Raw genomic sequence first — 20,307 nt, 5'->3', positions numbered from 1 at the left:
ACAGTCCTCCCAGCTGCCTGCAGGGACGCCCTTCCAGTGTCCCCACTGGGCTGTCTCGCTCTCGTTCCCGCAGGGGACACCCTGGGTTTTGCTTCTCATTTGTTGTCTGTCTCCCCACTTGAGTGTGGGATCATGAGGTCGGGAGTTCAGTCTAAGCAGCGTGTCCCCAGCACCCAGATGCCTGGCAAGGAGAAGGGGCTCGGGGAATATCCACCATGGATGGCAATGACAGAAACCAACCCTTAATCAGCAGACCTGAAGTGTCGGAGGTTTCCACCCATCGAAGGCAGACCTTAAAGTAGGTTTTCGACTGTAGGGTACCTGTTAGGGTCCGTGCTGCCTACTAAGTTTGATTGCCCCTAGAAAGCAAACCTTCTCGCTGTTGTTACCTCTGGAAATCCTGCTTTATGTAGCATCGATCATTTGTATCTATGTTGCATGTTACAAAGTGTGATTGGATTGTGCCCTCCCTCCATAACAAAGATTTCCATCTCGAGGCTGATGGATCCGTTAATGTTGTTTTCCTGAGGCTCCTGGGATTACTCCCGCCACTAGGAGAGAGAACCTTACGCTAAATGAGCCTGAATGAGCTGCCGTATATTAAAAGGCATAGTTCTTCTTCTGCTCTCCCCATCCCGCATCATTTATTTATTTACTTATTTATTTATTTTTAAGGTTTTATTTATTTATTTGACAGAGAGAGACAGAGAGGGAACATAGGCAGGGATAGAGAGAGAAGGAGAAGCAGGCTTCCCACTGAGCAGGGAGCCTGATGTGGGACTCAGTCCCAGGACCCTGGGATCATGACCTAAGCCAAAGGCAGATGCTTAATGACTGAGCCACCCAGGTACCCCATTTCACATCTTTTAAATTCATGGCACTTTATTCAGATGTGTTTATGGTGCCAGGAGTTGCTGGCTTGGGGCCAAGATGGACGAAGGAGCCTTGGAACCTGCCTGGCCGGGTGGGAGCCGTGCCCGTGCCAGCCCCACCATGTTCCCGGTATTGGTCCTTGGATCTTTAGCCTTGTTGATCCAACAGCTGTCCTGTCCCCAGCCTCCCTGTGAACTGAGTGCATTCAAGGCTCCCTTCCCCCCAGCATGTGCTCACGGGGAAGCCTCCCTCCCCCATGGTCCTCCCTTTCCTAGGAAACCGATTCGTTCCCTGGGTGCGTGAGCTCGGGCAGATTCTACCCGGAAAACAGAATTAAAGGTTGGGACTCTGTTAGCCGTGACTTATCACCACACGATCTGTGCCCAGCCAGGGAACAAAAACAAAACAAGCCAAGAAGCTCTAACTTCTTTAAATTGCAAAAGTAATTCGTGGTCACAATAAAAGCAAAAAGTGAAACTCACATGGTACAAGGTCGCATAGGATATAAAGTAGGATCGATTTCTCAGTTCCCAACCTCGTTCTGCACAAATGGGCATTTATGTGTCTGTCTCGGCTCGGGACCTATGGGCATCGTCATACCCTCCCCCAAAGCCCTTGCAGCTCTCTTATACGAAGGCACCGTCATTTATGTAACCAAGGCCCTTGTAATGGTTTGCAACTCACTCTTCCTATAAACAGAGCCAAAATGAACATTCTCGTCCATAGATCGTCGGTCAGTGAATGGCTGTGTACTTGGCAGGGTAGATCAATGACACAGAGGTGGATCGATGATAGATAAATGATTGAGAGCTGGTAGAGAAGCCGATAGATGGTAGATTCTCAGAAGTGTAATTGCTGTATCAAAAGATTTACATGTTTGTGACTATACGTGTGTGCATATAAAATTTGTTTTTATAACCATTGTCAAAGGGCAAACTGTTCCTTAGAATAATATGCGAGGGCACCAGGGCTTGGCCATTCCTGGTTCAGGTGCAGAGTAATCTGGGTCAGGCGTCCTGTACCACTGGTCCCCCTTGCCAAGTCACTGTCCCCAGTGATGAAGGACTCTCAGGCAGTCCATCATTTTGGCTGGCTGTTTCTTTAGCTTCCAGGAACTCTCGAAGACATCTGGGGGCAAAGGGACAGACCTGAAGAGAGAGGTCATTTGCTTTCCTACCTGCCCTGTCTGAGACCTTGACAGTCAGAGGGTGGAGTAAGTTTTGCACCTGCCATGTTCCGATGCTTACTCTTTTTGGTGTTTGGTGGAACCTTTTGTTTTTCTGGGTTTAGAAGGGATATGGCTCCCTGTGGTGTTCTGGCTTACCTGTCATTCCTGGGGATCCGTGGTTGAACGTGAGCAGAACTAGAAAACCCCACTTTGTCCCACGGGCATGGAGGTGCAGCAGGCCGGAAGTCGTCTGTCGTCCTCGGCCAGGGATTTTTGCTTGGGGTGTCGGATTTTTAGTTCTAAACGGTCATCAACCTGGGAAGCTAAGCAGTGCCAGTGAATGTTCTGCTTTCTAAGAGAATTCGTTACTAACTCTTGGCGATCATCAGTATTTTTGTAATCCTGTAATCCCACCCTAATGGTATGTAAGCGTCCTTGCCCCCAGATAAGGCATTCCAGGTGGTATAAACTGTGCACCAAGCAGATGTGCCTTGGAGATGAGCTGGGATTTTGAGGGGGACATTGTATCTATGAATACATTTTCTTGACAGTTGTAATCGACCGAAAATGTAGCCCCCGGCGGCAGCCCCCCTCTGAATCTGCAGGCTCTTGCCTTCTGGGTCTTTGGGACCCGCCTGGAGACTGTGGTCCTTTGTGATTGCTCCACCATTCAGGATTCGCACTCTGCTTCCCAGGACTCCCTGTTCTCTGGGCTTCGGTCGGTCTGCACATCTTCCCTCCCCCGAAGCTCTGCCCAGACCCCAGTCAGCCTTTCCCCCAGGTTCCCCTGCCCTGTCCCTGCCCTCCTGCTCCACCAAGGTGCCCACCCAGCTGTCGCAGAGGGGACGCCATGCCCTTGCCGACGATGGTGCTGCCGCCCCAGAGAGGCTGTTGGTGGCTCCCCAGTCCCAAATTACAGGAACGCCAGCCCTGCTTGCCCTTAAGCTCAGGCAAGACTTTTTCTGAAACCAGAGCACAATAAGTTTAGACACGTTGACATCAGATGCTAATAAAGATCACATGTTGGCCTAAAAGTGGACTGCTCCCACTCGAAGAGGTTCTAGTGGTTTCGGGGAGCTGCTTTGGATGGGCAGCCCTGACCTGCAGATACAGCACAGGGACGGGGATTGTTGGGGAGGGGTCGCGTCACTGCCCTGAGCTCGGGAACCATGTGGCCGCCAGCAGAGGGCACGGGCACGGCCCCCTGATGGTCCGTGGGTCTCCCTGGCCAGGTGCACCCACCAGGGGACCGTCTCCACGGGCGGACCTAAGAGCCCCACCTTCTCCACAGGGGACATTTTGCTCAACCAACCCCACCCTGTAACCAAAGTACCCCTCAGGACAGAGACTGAACGGGAAAGGAGTAGGGTTACCCCCTGAAGGTAACACCAGGACTGTCTGGCATCTCCGTGACCCTGTGCTCTGTGGTGGCGGTCGAAGGGAGGTGAGATGCTAGCCAAATGGTGAGGGAAAGGAGGGCGTCCCCTGTCATGATTCTTACACGGGATTTGTTTTAAATTTTGTTTCGGAGTAAGTTAAAACCTATAGAGAAGTTGTAGTAATAATACAAAGATCTCTGGTCGATCGTGTTCCCCGATTGCTAATTGGTAACGTTTAACACATTTTAGAGCTTTATTTACTTATTTTAGGGGAGGTAGGGGCAGAGGGAAAGGGAGAGAGAGACTCTCAAGCAGACTTTCCACTAAGCATGGAGCCCGACACGGGGCTCGACCCCACGACCCGTGAGATCATGACCTGAGCCAAAACCAAGAGTCAGACGCTTAACCAGCTGAGCCCCCCAGGCACCCCCAGATCTTTCCAGCTGATCGATGTTGGGTGAGTTACTTCTCAGATCCCAGTGCCTGCGAGTCTGACTTGTAGACATCAAGTCCTTTACTCCTATTAAGACGTCGTGTCTGTTACCTGAAAACAGGGAGCGCAGCATGGAATCCTTAACATCAGCCACGTGCACATGCCCACTCTGCAGACCACATCACCTTTCCCAGTTGTCCTCCTGGTGTTCTCGATGGCCTTCCTCCTTCCTGGTCTGTGACCGGTACAGGACCACCGTTGGCGCTGGGCTGTGTCTCTGTCATGTCCCCAGAACATGCCTCTGTGCCTTGCCTATCCCAGGTCTTCCCTGTGCTCCGTACGGTGAATGAAGGACACCTGGCTGGTGGGGAGGCCCCGGGGACCCCGTCAGGCTGTATGTGTGACCACAGAGAGGGGAGTCTGCGTCCTCCGCCGGGTTCAGCTCAGGTGGCTCCTGACATGTGCGATGATTTGGGTTGAGCGCTCAGGGCTGAGGTGTCCTCTGCAGGCTTTTCCCCTCTGTCATGAGGAAGTACTTCTTGAAGGAGGGTAATTCGAGACGAGGTTCGCTTGCTTTTGTCCACCAGGCTTCCCTTTGCTGGTTTTACTGTGGACTGATGATCCTTGGCTGATTCTCGGGTCATTCTGCGTTTACGAGGCCGCAGTCTGCCGGGGGAACATTTGTTCCTTTCTCTTCCCCTTACTTATGTGTGTGTTTGTCCGTGAGGACATGGTATTCTGTCCCGTGGCTCACAGCCATTACTACTGGTGTTCATTTAGAGATTCACGCTGCCCCACTGGGGCTTGGACGTGTCCCCATCTATGTACTCGCTTCCGAGGACAAGACGTCCCATGCTTTGTGGTCAGGGATATTTGGGACTGGCTAGTCTACTGTCTGAGGGCTTGTCCTGTGCCTTATGGGATGTTTAGTGGCCTATCTGGCCCCTACCCACTGGCCGCCAGTGACACCCACACATACACAGCTGTCGTGACAACCAGAATGTCTCCAACATTGTCACAAGTCCCTCGGGTGGCAGAATCCAGCCTTGCCGTCCCAGCCGGGAAGCACTGAGGAAAAGGTTATCGCTTCCTTTGTTGAATGTTACAGTCAGAGAGATGCTAGTTCAAACCTTCCAGTAGATTAGGCAGAAAAAGCCTTATTTTCTTTCGTTCTTCTAGCAACTCAAGGCCGAAGGAGTGTTGAGGCTCTTGTCTATGAAGAATTTGGAACCTCCCCAGCAGTAGACAGAACAGTGAGGGGAACCCCCCTCAGCCTGCTGCAGCCGCACTCCGTTGACCCCCCCGATCTCTTTTGACCAGAATCTCATGTAAAAACATCACTTATTTGTAATTATTTTACAGTATTTCTGGTTCTGTAAAAGATCACTAGTGTTTTGTTTTGTTTTGTTTTTTTCTTGGAACAGTCATCATTGCTCATTCCTTCATATCATGAAAAAAATTCAGTATTCAAATCAGAATTGCTTCTACACCGTGTGTAGATGGGTCCTGGTGCCCCTGAAAGACGGCGCTGCCCTGGGAAGGGCTCGGCTCCAGGAGCTGGTTCTCACGGAGGCCCGATCCAGAAGGGTGCGCCCAGCCCCGGCCACGCCACAGGCCCCAGCTCTGTGTTCACGCTGCACGGGTGCCTGCCCACCCTGAGCTGGTCACCAGGCCTCCTAGAGGTCACCCCGCTGTGCCCACCCCACTTCACGATGGACAGGTAGACCTGGGTGTGGGGGCTTCTGTTCTTAGACACCATCCACTGCCTTCCTGCGAAGGGCTCCAGCTTCTTTGAATGCAAACAAATTCTTAATTACTGGGATTCCAACCACTTAAACTTGAGATAACGTCTTTGGGGCCAAAGTTCAGGATGAGCTCTTTCTGTGCAACTGCTCTCTCTTTGTGGGGGGGCTGTGGCTTGGTGCAGCAGGGTGAGCCAGGCCCGAGGTGCCCCCCAGAAGGAGAAGATAGGTCAGACGGGATCTGTCTGGAATGATTATTTATTGAGTCTGTGCCCTGTACACGAGGGGATTATATGCAGCCCCCCATGTGGCAGCCGGTGTAAGCCTGTGTGACAGTCCCCCCACCGTGGCAGTGAGGGTTTTGAGGGTCAGAAGTGGGGAGGCTCATGCACCAGTGGGAGGGGGAGTCCAAATCGGGGACTGGCGGGTTCTAAAGTCCGTGCTCTCACCGTGGAGCCGGAAATCCTCTACCTGATTGATGCTTCTAGACTGCGTGGGGGGTGGGTGCTGGGGGAAGCTGGGATTCCCGGGGAACCGGTCTCTTAAGTGGAAGGCTGAGGACTTGCTCATGGTTCCATCCTGTTCCTTAACAAATCCAGTTTTAGGAAATAGCATTGTACCAAACACACGGTCAGTCGTCTCTGCGGTTGGGCATGTTTCTCTTACTAGAGATGGATTTTAAGAAACCTTGATGTCCGGGCGCCTGGGTGATTAAGCATCCGAGTCTTGGATCCCGGGGTCATGAGATCGAGCCCTGCATCGGGCTTTGCGCTCAGCACGGAGTCTCCTTGAGACTCTCTCTCCCTCTGTCCCTCCCCTGCTCATGCTTGCGCGCGCGCTCTCTCTCTCTCTAAAATAAAAATAAATAAATCTTAAAAAAAAAAATAAATAAAGCTTGACGTCTAGCAGTGTATCCTAGGAAAATAGACACACACGCTGCGACTCCTCTACGCAGATGAGCCAGGCGGCTCTGCCGATGAGCATGAAAGACGGGAAACCGTCCACGTGGACAGCACCGTGGTCCACACGGCCACATGGACAGACCCCTTGCGGGCGCAGAGACATCAAAGAAGCGTCGTGCCCGGGAGATATTTACGACGTAACCTGAGTCTGCACCAGCCTGATTGCAGAACCGTCTGTCCTGTGATCCTAACTATGTCAGTGTGTCTATTTATAAATACCTGTGCAGAAGAATACTAGAAGGGCCGAGTCTGGAGTTTTAAGCAAGAGGGGAATTGTCAGCGATTCTCGTTTTTTTTCCCTTTTGTCCCTTACTGTTGTCAAATGTTACAATGAAAACTTATTTTTATAATTAAAAAAACTAGCATCTCTGGGTGTGTGTGTGGGGGGGGGTGTACGTGTCAGGAATGTCTACTTTATGTGCCCCCCCCACAGGTCCTGGGAGCGGCTGGCGTTGTCCTTACGCACAGGAAAGTGCGCTTCCCCAGGTCAACCCCACCCTGAACAGAGTCCTCTTCCGTCTGAGAGCTAAGGGAGCCGTCGCTCACCGCGCCTTTACGCGTGCTTGCTGGTCCTCGCAGTGCTGGGCACAGGTGGCACCTGTCACCGCTGCGGGGCCCTTGGTCGGGACTTGTGTCCCCCTGTGTGCTTCCACTCGCCTGAGCCCCTGATTCCTGGTCCTGGAAACCCGAGGGGAGCCCGGCGGACAAGGAGGCTGGTGTAGGGCGGAGGGAAGGTGTGAAGAGTCGCCAGCAAATCATCGCGGCAGAGTGGAAGGGGCCCCGCTTTCCAGCGGGGGCCTTGCTGGATTTTTTCCTGAGCACGAAGAAAACCGAATGTGGCAGAATGTGCTACAAGCGAGGCTTCCCCAGGACCCTCGCGGAGCTGCCGAGCAGGTGCGCGGGGCAGAGCAAGAATGAGGAGGGAGCTGTGGCCCTGCTCCCCCAGGAGCTCCAGGAAGGGGGAGAGGAAGCGGACGTGCCCATGACAACAACAGCGGGCCCTCGCGATTGGTGGGGGCCCAGGTAGGAGCCCGTGGATGAAGCCTGGCAGACCGGTTGGTGCCGCCATACACGTGGGGAAACTGAGGCCCAGCTTCGCTCAGCTCCAAACACTTGGAATCCCTTTGCTCTCTACAGTCCACCGAAGGAGGATTACATCTTTTCTAAAATAGCTTGTATTTAAGTTTCCAACAGAATGATACCACTTTATCGATACTGCCTTTGTCAAAGCCACAGGCTACACATACCCCTTCGAGGAAAAAAAAAAGTACAGAGGAGCAAGTCAAAATCGAGTCTTCCAAATGGTCTGTCTGGTTTGAAATAGAGCCATGAAGGCGGGCCACCCTGTGCTTTCAGTCTTGTCACCCGCCTTTTGGGCTGAGAGCCGTTCAAGGAGGGGAGTCCGCTGGGGGACCCTGAAATGTGTGGTTGACTTTCAAGAACTATTTGATGCATTATATTATTTTTTAAAATTTTATTTATTTATGTATTTGAGAGAGAGAGAACAGACCCCCCTGCTGAGCCGGGAGCCCAATGCGGGGCTTCATCCCCCTACCAGGGATCATGACCTGAGCCAAAGGCAGACGCTTCACCAACCGAGCCCCCTAGGAGCCCCTCAGTGAGGTGTTTTTTTTTGTTGTTTTTCTTTTTGTTTTATTTTAACTCCTTTAGAAAGGATTTGCAAGGACTGAAAATATGTTTTCATTGAAACTTGGACGTCAGCAGTTTATAAGGCAGATTTCTTTTAAAGTGAGTTTGCCTCGGCTGACCTGAACAGGACCGTCACGTACATTCCTTTCACCTTGAACCGAGCCACGTGCTGACGTGGAGCAGTGTCAGTTACCCTGCTTTAGGTCTCAAAGTAGAACCATTAATTTAGAACAGAACTGGAAAAAGGTGTTAGATTTCCATTATTTTTCACTAAAATTCATCTGGTCTAAGCCTGGTTCTGCCCCAGTCTGAACTGAATTTAATTTCCCCCAGACTTACTGCAAATGCCCGATCAGGAGGCTTCGAGCACACCGGAATCAGGAGCCTTCTCGGGTCGCTCCTGGGAAGCCACGGATCCCTCGTGGCACGGAAGATTGTCCGGTGCTGGAGAGTGTCATACCAGCAGAGAATCAAACCAGAGCAGACGCCCTGGATTCAGGTCCAGGCTCCCACAGTTTCCATCTGCTGGATGCTGGGCCAGCCCTTCCACATCGCTGGGACTCGAGTCTCTCATCTTATGGGGGGACAGTGACTCCTGCCTTGCAGGGCATTCACGTTGGGCCCCAGCGTGGCTGCTGCGGTTTTCAGAGGTGGAGCCCCCCACCTGCCCGGGCAGAGGTGCGGCCCCCGGCGCCATCCACCTGCCTGGACACGACTGACTTTCCCACTTTCCTCCTCGTGGCCCCAGCCAGAGGGTACCATCAGCACATCCCACTTCCTATCCCTGGCAGTCCGTGGATTACAGCCTGACGTCTCCATAAGTGTTGACCCCCACCCCCCAGTGTTTACAAGAAAGTTTCTGAAAACCTCAGTTTGTGTCCTTAACCTTGGAAAATGTGCTGAAAGGGCTTCTCAACCCAGTAAGAGGTTCTGAGCCTGTAAGTCAGCCAGCAAGGTGTGCCCGGTGCATGACCTGGGAGCGAGCTGGACAGCAGAGAGGTAATCCCCACGGCTGACCTGCCGGGGACCCAGGATCAGAAGCCACGCTCCCCAGAGTGCAGATTGGGGCCACGGGGATGACATCACTTCCATCCTGACGGTTCTCAAACTCCTTCCGTTTGGTCTGCTTCTCTCTCTGTGCAGGGACTGCATAAAAAAGTGACAGCAGGGCTCCAAGAACACCCGAATGTTCTATTACCACTCCAGGCGTTTTAGCACAGGCTGCAGGGCCCGACGGGCAGGGGCTGGGCGGCCTGATGAGCATCCCTGCCCCCCTCACCTCTGCAGAGAAGCATCTCACACTATTGATGGGATTACGTTCTCTGCAATAGTACCATTTTATTTTTGAAAACAGTGATTTACTTAGGTTTTTTTTTGCAACAGAGAAGAGGAAGGTGAGGATTCAGGGTTGGTTTTTCCCACTAAATTGTTTGCACGGCATCTTATCGGTCAGGAGGCTTCTGTTCTCAGATTTGCAGATCTGAGTCAGGGTCCCGGGGGACCCGTCCCTGCTGTGTGCAACCCACAGATAGAGGGTGCTTCAAAAGCACACCCCAAGGGGGCAGGCACAGGGGGGCCAAGACCTTTCCAAAGGGGGCTCTCCTTAGCCTGAGCTGGGCCTGCACTGTGAGGTCAGTGCTACTCACAGACTCCCCATTTCATAGATGAGGAGACTGAGGCATGGGCCCCCAGTGCCAGGTTCCTGCAACTAGTTCTTGTTGAAGCCAGACTGTGGCCCAGCCTGATTCGAGAGCCTCCCCGCCCCCGCTTTGCCGAGGGAGGCCATCAGTGGTGCTTAAACATCCTCAGAGCAAACACTGTGCTTCGCACCTGTGGTCGACTCCCCGAGTAGTGCTCATGGCCCAGAGGGGAAGGTGAGTCTCAGCTAGTGTGGAACCTGCCTGAGGCCGTAGAGGCTGGCACTGCGGGGCTGCGCTCCGAGTTCACCTCTGTCCTGGTGTGACCCAGATCTGTACGTTCCCTTTGCAGTCCGAACCCCTCCCGGGAGACCACAGGCCCACGGGAGGAATCTCCCCTTGGCTGAGCTGTGAGCTGCGCGGGGTAGAGACCCAGGCCTGTGCCCTGGGCTGAGATCTCACGTCCTTATTTGCTTCCAGAATGAGCCCCGGTCCTGCCCAGGTAGTGACTGACAAGGCACCTCATGGTGCTGGATGTCCCTTCAGTGGCTGGCTTCGGGAGGCACGGTGGAAGGTGATCCCCCATCACCGAGCATTTCTCTTTGTGCCTCGGTAATCGCTGACGTCCTCTCCTGTGTAGCCCCGGACACGTCCCACCCCCACCACCGACTGCTGCTACGTGTAGTGGCTTCTTGCCTTTCTGTCTTGGGGGTTTGTCCTGTCCCTAGCCAGCAACTCTGCTGTGTGTGGGAGGGGGCTGGGGCAGAGCGGCCAGCAAGGTCCTGTCCCCAGGGCACCGTCTGTGTCTGTGTCTGCCTCTGCCCCGGGCCCGCCAGCCCGGCCTGCTCCGGGAATCCAAAAGCCGTGGACTTGGCCTGGTGACAAAGTACATCTTAGCTTTTAATACTGAAGACTATATATAGACCTCCGGCGGGGGTGGCTACGAGCGGGAGGGAGGGGAAGGGCCAGTTTAAAGAAAAATGCATTCGGGCCTGTAAGGAGGTTCAATACGGGGCCAGACCTGAATTGGGGCAGGGAAATTGATAAAGAGACTTCAGCGTGATCAAACCATTCTAGAGAGGCTGACAGTGGTCATCATCCCAGAGCAACTCCCTGACACTGAGCGTAGAGAACGCTCAGGAGCTCGCCGGGCTTGGCAGAGGACAAGGCAGACAGTATTCTAAGGAATTATCTGGATCCATTTGTAGTTTCTAAATCCATTTCATTTTCGTGTTACTGCGTGCGTTCGTTTAAATTTCGACCTTGAGACAAAAGACCTTTCTTCGTTGTTTAAATGTCACTTTCATGGACTGTCGCGTGTCAGCTGTATTTGAATATTTGATTTGTTTTGTGGAAGTGTAACTTCTGTCCAGTGAAATGTGCACTACTGGAAAGAGATGAGTAGGTTTCTATAAAAACGCATGCGAGCTGCAAGCTCATCCCTCAGTCCTGATTGGCTCCCAGGGGATTGTCACGGTGTGGCCCGGTAGACGTGGTGACCTGCCCCTGGGGAGCTCTGCCTCCAGGCTGACCCTGCCTCCCCTCCAGCGAGGACGGTCCTTGTAGGACTGGACGATCCCCATTCCTGCTCCTGCGTTTACTACGTTGCAACAGGGACTTGACCCCACAGCTCGCCCTCTCCTGCCAGCCAAAGTTTGCACCTGGGAGAAGGGACAGAGAGGGAGCAAGAGAGCTGAGGCCACTTGGTCAACACCAGGTGACATTCAGAGGCCACGGGAGCTCCCACTCTGCCGCGGACACAGACTCCTGAGGGACTTGGCAGACAGGCCTGGATTCAGAGAACACTCGGGCTCTGGGTGCCCCGCATTTCCATTTCGCGGTCCGGGAGCACAGGAGCGGGGCTCTTTCTGGCCTGCCGGCCTGAGGGTCCATCCCCCACCTCAGCTGTACTGCAGTGGGGACCCCGTGGCGGCCACTTGCATCAGGCCCAGGGAAGGAGCTGATTGGTCTGCCCAGCGTGGCTTGACTCACTACCTAGCAGACCTAGCAGGAGGCAGAAGCAGCCCCCCACCCCCGACAGCTTCCCTGCCTGCCCCGCGACTGCCCACCCTGCCCGCCCGGCTCCCCGCACCTCTGCACAGCCCACTACTGGTGGGGCCCCGCCCACAGGGGACAGTGGAAAGGCCGGGGACAAACTCCTTTTCAGGACACCGTCTCCATTTAAAATGCCATCTTGTTCCTCTGACTGCTTTTTCCATGCTGTTGAGGTAAGGTGGTTTGGTTCGGTTTGGTTGAAAGCAGCCTGTGTCCCCCCAGAGGCTGCACCCTGTTCCTTGTCACTTGGTCGCTGGGGCAGAGGACATTGCTGGCCCCGGGGATTTCTGCTTGACCGTCCCTTTGCCTGGGAGCGCGTCATCCATGGTGGCTTTGCAGGGAGCTGAAGCTGTGTCATGTTGTAGAGGGAAGGGATCCAAAGAATTTTGTGACTGTGCTCGTACTCTGCCCCATCTTCTCAGTATTTTAAATTTCAGCAGATTCGTCCTTATTCGTGTCGACTCTCCCTGGGCTTTGGTGAGCCGAGCGGTATGCAGGCTGATTGGGCGCCAGCTGTATGCAGGCAGACCCTGGGAACGGGTAGCAGGTGGACTCATCAGAAGTTAGGATTTGGGCTGCTCCGCTTGTCTGTGCAGTTGGTTCCGCTGTGAACTGTTCTTCGGCCCGGAGACCACCGGCAGTATCTGACACGTGTCCTGGCGCTTCCCGAGACGGGTGGCTGGGAGGCAGCTCGTACGCTCCAGCCTGGCCGTGTGCCCTGTCTGCCCCGAGGTGTCCTGGCATTTCAAGAACTTCCTGCTGTAACCCTGCGTGCCCCACTATAGCTGGGCGGCGGGGGGGCGCGGGCGGCAGGTGGCCTTCCTGCTTGCAAGGACGTCGGACCTGGGTTGGAACGCCACGGTGCTACCTTTCCTGTTCGACCTCGATTCGGGGTTTATTATTCCTCGAGAACCCCAGTTGCTCATCTGTCCGCGGGCCCTTTGTATGTTGCAGGATGTGAGGATCTTCAGTGAGGACGGGACGAGCAGAGTGGTGGAGATCCCAGCAGACATGACAGCCAGGGACCTGTGCCAGCTGCTGGTTTACAGAAGTCACTGTGTGGACGACAACAGCTGGACGCTCGTGGAGCACCACCCGCACCTGGGACTAGGTAGGGAGCACGCTGGGGGACCTGGTGTGTGGCCAGGCAGACAGCTGTGTCCCCAACGGGGTCCCTGCCCGGACAGCGAGACGTCTGCGTGCCATCCCCATTTCACTGCACACCTGTTTCTGCTGACACTTCTCCTGCGTCCCTCCCAACCCTCCCTCACCTACTGCTCCCAGAATCTTGCTTCTGGGAGGGTGGCAGCAGCCGTTCCCGAGGTTGCGCACACAGCAGGAAGGTTCCCTCTGTGACTTGGCTGGAGAACTGGCTGTGGCAGGTGCTCAGAACTTGCTGCACAGGTGTGGGCTGGGGGGAGCACCGTCCCTGCGTCCCCATGCCCGCGGCAGCTCGTCCCTGTCCTGGGAGTGGGGCGCCGTGGAGACGGCCTGCAGAAGTTGCAGGGTGTGGCCCTGGCCTGGTTCACCGTGTTTGCACAGGTTGCGCATGCGTGTGTGTCTCCTGTTTAGAGAGCAAGAGATTATTTTGAAATAGGCGCTGTTTGTAGAATTGATTGAGGTTTTGTGGGGTTTTCTTGCTCAGGTGGTCTTTTTCAGGTCAGGAAGCTTTTCAGACTTCTGTTTAAATGCTTACCAGATAACGGCTGGTGCTTACAAAATCATAGGCACAAACCTAAAGCCAGAATTTTCTCCGAATCAGCAACTGTATCCGTTCCATGTGCTGCAGGAGAGACTGCGCAGGTCACAGGGTTCTTCCGTGGTTCTGAACTTTCCTCCTGAACCTTTCTGGAAGGTGAATAGGTCAAATTTAAACTTCCAGGTCTGGAATATTCATGTAACGAAATAGTGTTCTTTAGAATGTTGTTATACAGTCTAAGTCTGAACAGTGCTACATAAATTTGAGTTGGCGCTGTTTTGTTTTGTTTTTTTTTTCTTAAAGATTTTATTTATTTCTTTGTCAGAGAGAGAGAGCAAGCGAGCGTGCACAAGCAGGCTCCTGGCTGAGCAGGGAGCCCGAGGCGGGACTCGATCCCAGGACCCCAGGATCATGACCTGAGCCGAAGGCAGACACTTAACTGAATGAGCCCCCGGGTGCCCCTGAGTTGGCGTAGTTTCAAGTCCCCATGTTCTAGCTCCCCTGTGCCGTCAGATGCAGCGTGCAGCTCACGGTTAGCGTTGAGAACACTTTCTCCCTTTCCTGTTTTGGCCCATCTCCAGTGCACCTGCAAGGCGGGCAGAAAGTTCCTCCATCATGTAGCAGCCTTCATGCACCAGGTGCGTTCACTGGTGCCACCTGCAGGAACAGGTGTCAAGCTCCATTGTCAAGCTCCAGTTTGGGGCGGCCATGAATGGACCCTACATTGGTCTGTTGGGGCCACCAGCAGCATCTGCTGCTGCTAAGTAACTGGAAATGAAACAACAGTTGGAGCCGTGTAGCATGTATGGACACGTACACAGGCCACGCATGGGTATATACACATGTATACCAACGTGTGTCCGTGCACACACACACACAGAACGAACTTTAAAAACACAGCTGTGGACTTGGACCCCGACATGAATATTCCCGAAACCCACTCAAAACTCAGAATACGGTTAATTTGAAAGGAATTGTAGAAAGGCTTCCTGCAGGTATCGCGATACGCGAATATGTTTGTCCGCACATATAAAGTCACACATATAAAATGGAGACAGATACACACACAAAAATCAAACATACAAAGACTGTGAGAAATTTTGATTCACGTATTTTTTTGTGGTAGCCCTTGATTTCACGACCATCATGCCAGAGATGGAGAATTTAGATACGGTAAAACTTGGGCAATCATTGCCCACGTGAGAAAGAATTTATTCTGCGAAACTCGGTAAAGACCTGCACGCGCACACACAGTATTCTTAGGGTACGATCGCTTCCTGTTTATTCCTTGTCTTATTCACGGGTGGACTTAACATACTCTAAAGAAGGTAACTTTTTTTTTCTGAGATTTTATTTATTTATTTGAGAGAGAGCAAGAGAACTTGAGCAAGGGGGAGGGGCAGAGGGAGAGGGAGAAGCAGGCTCCCTGCTGAGCAAGGAACCCTGTGTGGGGCTGGATCCCAGGACCCTGAGATCATGACCTGAGCTGAAGGCAGAGGCTTAACCCAGGCATCCCTAAAGGGGAAAATACTTTCTTATAAAACCAAGTTAAAGTGACAAAAAAGGAAGGGAGAAAGGAAAATGATGGGGGGAAAAAAAGGCAGAAGAACACGGATCCTGTTTGACAAAAGGAAGTCAGTGACATGAATTGCGGGTGCGTGACATGCCCTCACGGGGCTCCGCCTCAGCCTCCTCTCTGCCAGCAGCTCCAGCGGGGTCGGCAGCAGGAGAGCAGCGTCTCCTAAGGCCTGGGCAGCACAGGACATGGGAGCTTCTAGAGCTGGTCAGTCCTGCAGTCCCAGAAGGTAAGAGCCCCAGAAACCTCCCACGGTCCGCAGAGCCTCCGGCCTTCATGCTCCTGTATTTTCTCTGTGTGCCCTTTGGTTTGTGATGCAAGCTGTCCTTTTTTTTTTTTTAAATCAGCCATGTTGCTGTTGAGGCGAAAATCCTGTTCTTACCTGTGTTCAGTAGCGTCTGAGGGTCAGCATTGGGGACAGTGGGGACAGCGGACACCCGGGAGCCCGCTGCACACCACCCTGGGGCAGGCACTGTAGCCGTGCCCATCAGAGAGCCACATGATGTGTCAGCGTTGAATCCCCGCCATCAGGCATGAGTGTGCTCACCTGGTGCAGAGTTCTTTAATGGATGATGTTCTGGGGGTGTCCCTGGGTCCTGGCGCACAGCCAGGGGACCCCCACTCTCGGCCAGAGCTGTCCAGCCCCATGTCCCCAGTTACTGTCAGCACCCTTTGGAAAGTCGCTTTCTCGGTTGTGCATTGGGGACGCTCTGGGGACATGTGTGTCCATGAGGCCCGAGATTACGGTGCCGGGCACACAGCACCTCAAATCTGGAAGGCTGGTATGAGGCAGACCGTTGCCCTTATAATTGGGGCAAAAGTGAGCTAATTCCAGTGGCCCTTTGAGCCCATGTATGGCCTCAGATTTGAGGATTCTGAGGCACGATTACTACCCAGATCTTCACAGGTGAAATATTGGATCCTTAGCTATATTAAACTTTTTCCCAGGCAGGAGTGACGTTCTGTTTGCACTAGGAGAAGACTGAGCATGCATGTGTGTGGCCGCAGCTCTCGGTGGCCCCGTTGGTGGGGGTGGGGGAAGGAAGCAGGTGCAGAGGTGCCCACGGGTGCTCGGTGGGCAGCGTCTCTGGCTGGTGGGAATGTTCCTGTTCCCTCTGAACTGTGCTGCTGTCACAGCTGGGTCAGTGCCTTTCCTCAGCCCCAGCAGCACCTCCTGAAGTGCCTTACCACTTGGGGCCATTTAACAAGTTGGGGCAGAGCCCTTAGTGATGGACGATCTTAGGGAGGCTGGTCTGTGCCTTGTGACTTCCAGCTGTGGTGAGCCGCTCCCTGGATGTGATCTGTTCATGAGTCTCACACATCCTGCCTATGGGTGGGGGTCCTTGACCTCGGTCTTTAATGTAGACATCACAGCCTTGAGAACACTGTCCCCGACCGAGGCCACTCAGCAGCCACCAAGTACAGCCAGAGGCACCAGAACAGGGCAGGCATGGTTCTGCCATCTGGCCCGAGCCCGTGTGTGGCGAGACTCCTGAGGGTCCACTTCCGCCGGGAGGCCAGCGTGCGGAGGGCACGTCGGGAGAGCTAGCGGTCAGCCTGCCGCTGTGTCGAGCGGACAAATGATCGTTTTAAGGGATTTTGTGCAACTGGAACCAGGGGCATGCAGACGACACCCTGGAGCCCCCGTGGCATTGCAGGTGTCACTGCGGGTAAGCTGCATCCCCAGGAGGGCATGGGCCACCCCCTCCGAGGCCCTGGGTGACCACGAACCCCAGGACGCATGAGCAGGGGAGTCCACGTGCATGGAGCAGTGACGGGAAGACAGCTCCTGTAAAGTTCAGGGATTTGGTGAATTCTGTAGTTGCGAGAATTAGGTTGCGGCCCTCTAGGAAAAAGCCTGAGTGCTCTCTCCGGGCTGTTAACAGCTTTGCATGTGTACCTGGCCAGGCGAGAAAGGGGTGGCCGTCACCCCCAGAGGGCTTGGCTGCAGGGACACTGCCATCCAGACACGCGGACAGGTGTCAAAGGAGAAACAGCAGCCACGTTCAGCCCTCAGTGCTCAGAAGGGCCTCCGAATGCCGACCTTCCCCATCTCTGTCTCCTTGTCACTCTGTGCAGCAGGCCCCGGAACGCTGTCCTTTCCCCACTGAGGTATTTAGAAGGAACGCTGCTTATCGGGCGTGTCCAGATGTCGGGGTCGTTTTCTGTGGCATCTCCGCCTCGACTGTGTTCACAGTCCCCAGTCCTGCGGAGCCCGGAGCAGCTGTTAGAAGCCTGCTGACAGCTGGAGCTGCTCCCTGTGATGGAGGGGGGTGGAGGGGGGCACGGAGGCGGGGCGGCAGGGTGGGAGGCTGACGCGAGCTGGGGCTGGCGGCTCAGGCTTCTGCCAAGGACTCACGTGCCTGCGGCACAGTTTAAGGCAAAGATCTGCCTTCTCGAGTTGTGTGATCTGTAACCTTTTTGGGTGTGCAGTAGGGTGGTGGCGTAGATGCTGGTTTTAGTGTCAGATATTTGGGAAAAGACGAATCCCCTTTGAGGAGCGTCTGACTCTTCGATCTGTACAAAAAGTCCTCTGGAACACCCTGATGAAATGTTGCTTTCTGTTGTGATTATAGGAAGTTTACAGACAGTGACGGGATTATTTAATAGACTCACCCAAGGTCGTTTGAAAATACCTGCTTTTAGGGGTTCCCGGGGGGCTCAGTCGGTGAAGTGTCTGCTTTCGGCTCAGGTCACGATCCCCGCCCAGGGTCCTGGGATCCCGCGCGTCAGGCTCCCTGCTCCGCGGAGAGCCTGCTTCTCCCTCTCCCTCTGCCTGCTGCTCCCCCTGCTGGTGCGCTCTCTGTCTCTGTTAAATAAATAAAATAAAAGCTTTTAAAAAGAGAAAGAAAAAAAGAAAGAAAGAAAGAAAGAGAGAGAGAGAGAGAGAGAGAGAGGGAGGGAGGGAGGAAGGAAGGAAGGAAGAAAGGAAGAAAGAAAGGAAGAAAGAAAGAAAGAAAGCGAACCTGTTTTTAGAATCAGAGAGAAAGTGAGAACTGGAGAAAAGGGCTTTGAGCTGATTTGTCGGAGTGGCTTTTCGACGGCTGGGAAAGCTGGTGCCTGGACATCCATGGCAGACAGGGGTCTCTGGGAAAGGGGTCACACACAGTCTTCCTGGGCCCACTGCTGTCCTAGGCTCTTGGCCTCCTGCGGGCTGCAGAAGGGGAGCCCCCTGTGGGTACCTGAGCCCCCGCAGGAGGCCCCCGAGGGACCCAGAGCAGAGGAGCACACATCTTTCAGGGCGCATGGGTTCCCCGCTCCGCTCTGCCTGGCTGCCCCGTGCCCAGCGTGTGCACAGCTGTCCCGGGATGTTGCCAGGGTCGGGGGGACATGGGGAGGGAGGAAGCGGCTGTCCGGGAGCTCTAGGGCCCGTGCCCGTGTACGCGTGTGCCCCTCCGAGCTGCTGCGCCCCCCGCGGTGGGGCTTCCTCACGACCCTGTGCAGACAGAACGCTCTGCTTTGGACCGTGGCATCGTCCCATCCTTGCTAAGGTCCTTATAGCCCCGTAGGTCTATTTTTCCTTATTTTGCTGGCTGAAAAATTTCAGGTTTGTAAACCAACCATCAGCAGGTTCGGGGTGCTTGACGTCCCTATTACTACAGAAATGTTTTTTTCTGACTAAACTTTGGAACAGAGGTCACTGATTTGTTCTGCACCGGAAACGCCGTTTTAACGAATGCCAACCTGAACGATCCCTTCTCTGAAAGTGAAGGCAGGGGTCACGATCGCGCACTCAAGCTGGGCACGGCTCCTCCCTTCTGTCGTGGGGACACGCGGGGCAGGGTCAGGGTCTCTTGTTGCCGGCGGAGTCCCTCGAAGCCAGGAGCAGGCGGGGCTGTCCGTGGCTCAGGGCTGGTGCCGGGCGTGGCCCCGGACTTCCTGGCAGTTGTGGGAAGGACATCCCGGGCCTTGGCATATTTGGGCTTCAAACATGTTTTTACCAAAGAATCCTCTACGTGGCACCAAGGCTCTGGCCATGGGAAAGGAGGAGGAGGGGGCTTTGGAGGACCCGCCCACCGGTCCGAGCCGGGTTCGTGGCATCTCCTTCTCTGCCATCTTGCCGTCAGTTCACAGGGCAAGGCTGCCTTTGTCCTACCGAACGCTCCGTTATCCCCGGTGGTCAGTTTCCTGTTGAGTGGACTTCCGGGAGGGGGCGCGACACCATCAGAGCAGGTGCCCTGAGTGTGTGCACACCTGTGCGTGCCGTGCACGGCGTGTTTTCCTCCTGCTCCAGCAGCGTAATCCAGGCTAGGAGAGCAGCCCCGCAGGCGGGTGGCGTGGGCCTCGGCCCTCGAGGCCGGGCGTTCGGACAGACCGTGGCGCGTCCCCTCCCGTACTCTTACCAGACTGCCCGTTGGTCCGTGGAGCTTCCCGACTCAGCGGCTTTGCACTCACTCTCCCCTCACCCACCTGCCTTCCAGGGTCCCTCCAGCCACTCCTTGTCTGTGGATGTTTTCCTGGTTATTATAGTTCCTGTTCTTTATGGGAGCAGAAATCCCCTGGTTTAAGGGCAGCACCATTTGCCAGGAGTCTTTATTAGCACGTTCACCGGTGCCAAGCGGAGAAGCAGCGTGCAGAAGCAAGGACTGACCTGAAATTCTCCCCTGACCTGGCGCAGGATCCCTTGCGCATTCGGTACCGCATGACAGAGAGGTGTCAGTGTTGTCCGTCCTGGTCCGTGTCTTCGCTCGCGGCGGGTGAAGAGGAGCGGAGCGGTAGCCAGAGGTCGTCGCTGCGGTGAAGGCACCTGGCCGGTTCCGCCTGTGTCTTCTCACACGTGTGTTTTTCCTCCACAGAGAGGTGCCTGGAAGACCACGAGCTGGTGGTCCAGGTGGAGAGCACCATGGCAAGCGAGAGCAAGTTTTTATTTAGGAAGAATTACGCAAAATACGAGTTTTTCAAAAATCCTACGGTGAGAGTCTTAACCTCTTTAGGTTCGGGGTTTCGGACTCTCGGGGTTGATGTTTGAGATCCGTAGCAGCCGCGGATAATGGAAGTGAGGTAGATACGGGGGTGGCAGAGGGTTTGAGAATTGGGTCTGCTGTCTCACGAGATGTCCTCGCTCGGAACTTGGTCTCCGATGCTTAACTAAATGCCCTTGTGGTGGCCAGACATGATGAGGGCGTATTATGT

General features: G+C 54.4%; 1 protein-coding gene across 2 annotated transcripts in view; it reads left to right on the top strand.

Moving 5' to 3' along the window:
- The window catches only part of GRB10 (growth factor receptor bound protein 10), a 173,679-nt gene that overhangs the window by 126,247 nt on the left and 27,125 nt on the right, over window positions 1-20,307 (top strand). For both annotated transcript variants that reach the window (XM_080818250.1, XM_080818251.1), the window contains exons 7-8: window positions 12,854-13,010; window positions 19,971-20,086. In XM_080818250.1, the coding sequence (XP_080674376.1) occupies window positions 12,854-13,010; window positions 19,971-20,086 (273 nt within the window). The remainder of the gene's footprint in view (window positions 1-12,853; window positions 13,011-19,970; window positions 20,087-20,307) is intronic.

The sequence above is a fragment of the Martes martes genome (assembly GCF_963455335.1).
Source record: "Martes martes genome assembly, chromosome: 11".
NCBI classification, from domain to species: Eukaryota; Metazoa; Chordata; class Mammalia; order Carnivora; family Mustelidae; genus Martes; species Martes martes.
Note: the sequence above shows the minus strand (reverse complement) of the source record. Positions and strands in the feature narration are given on the sequence as shown.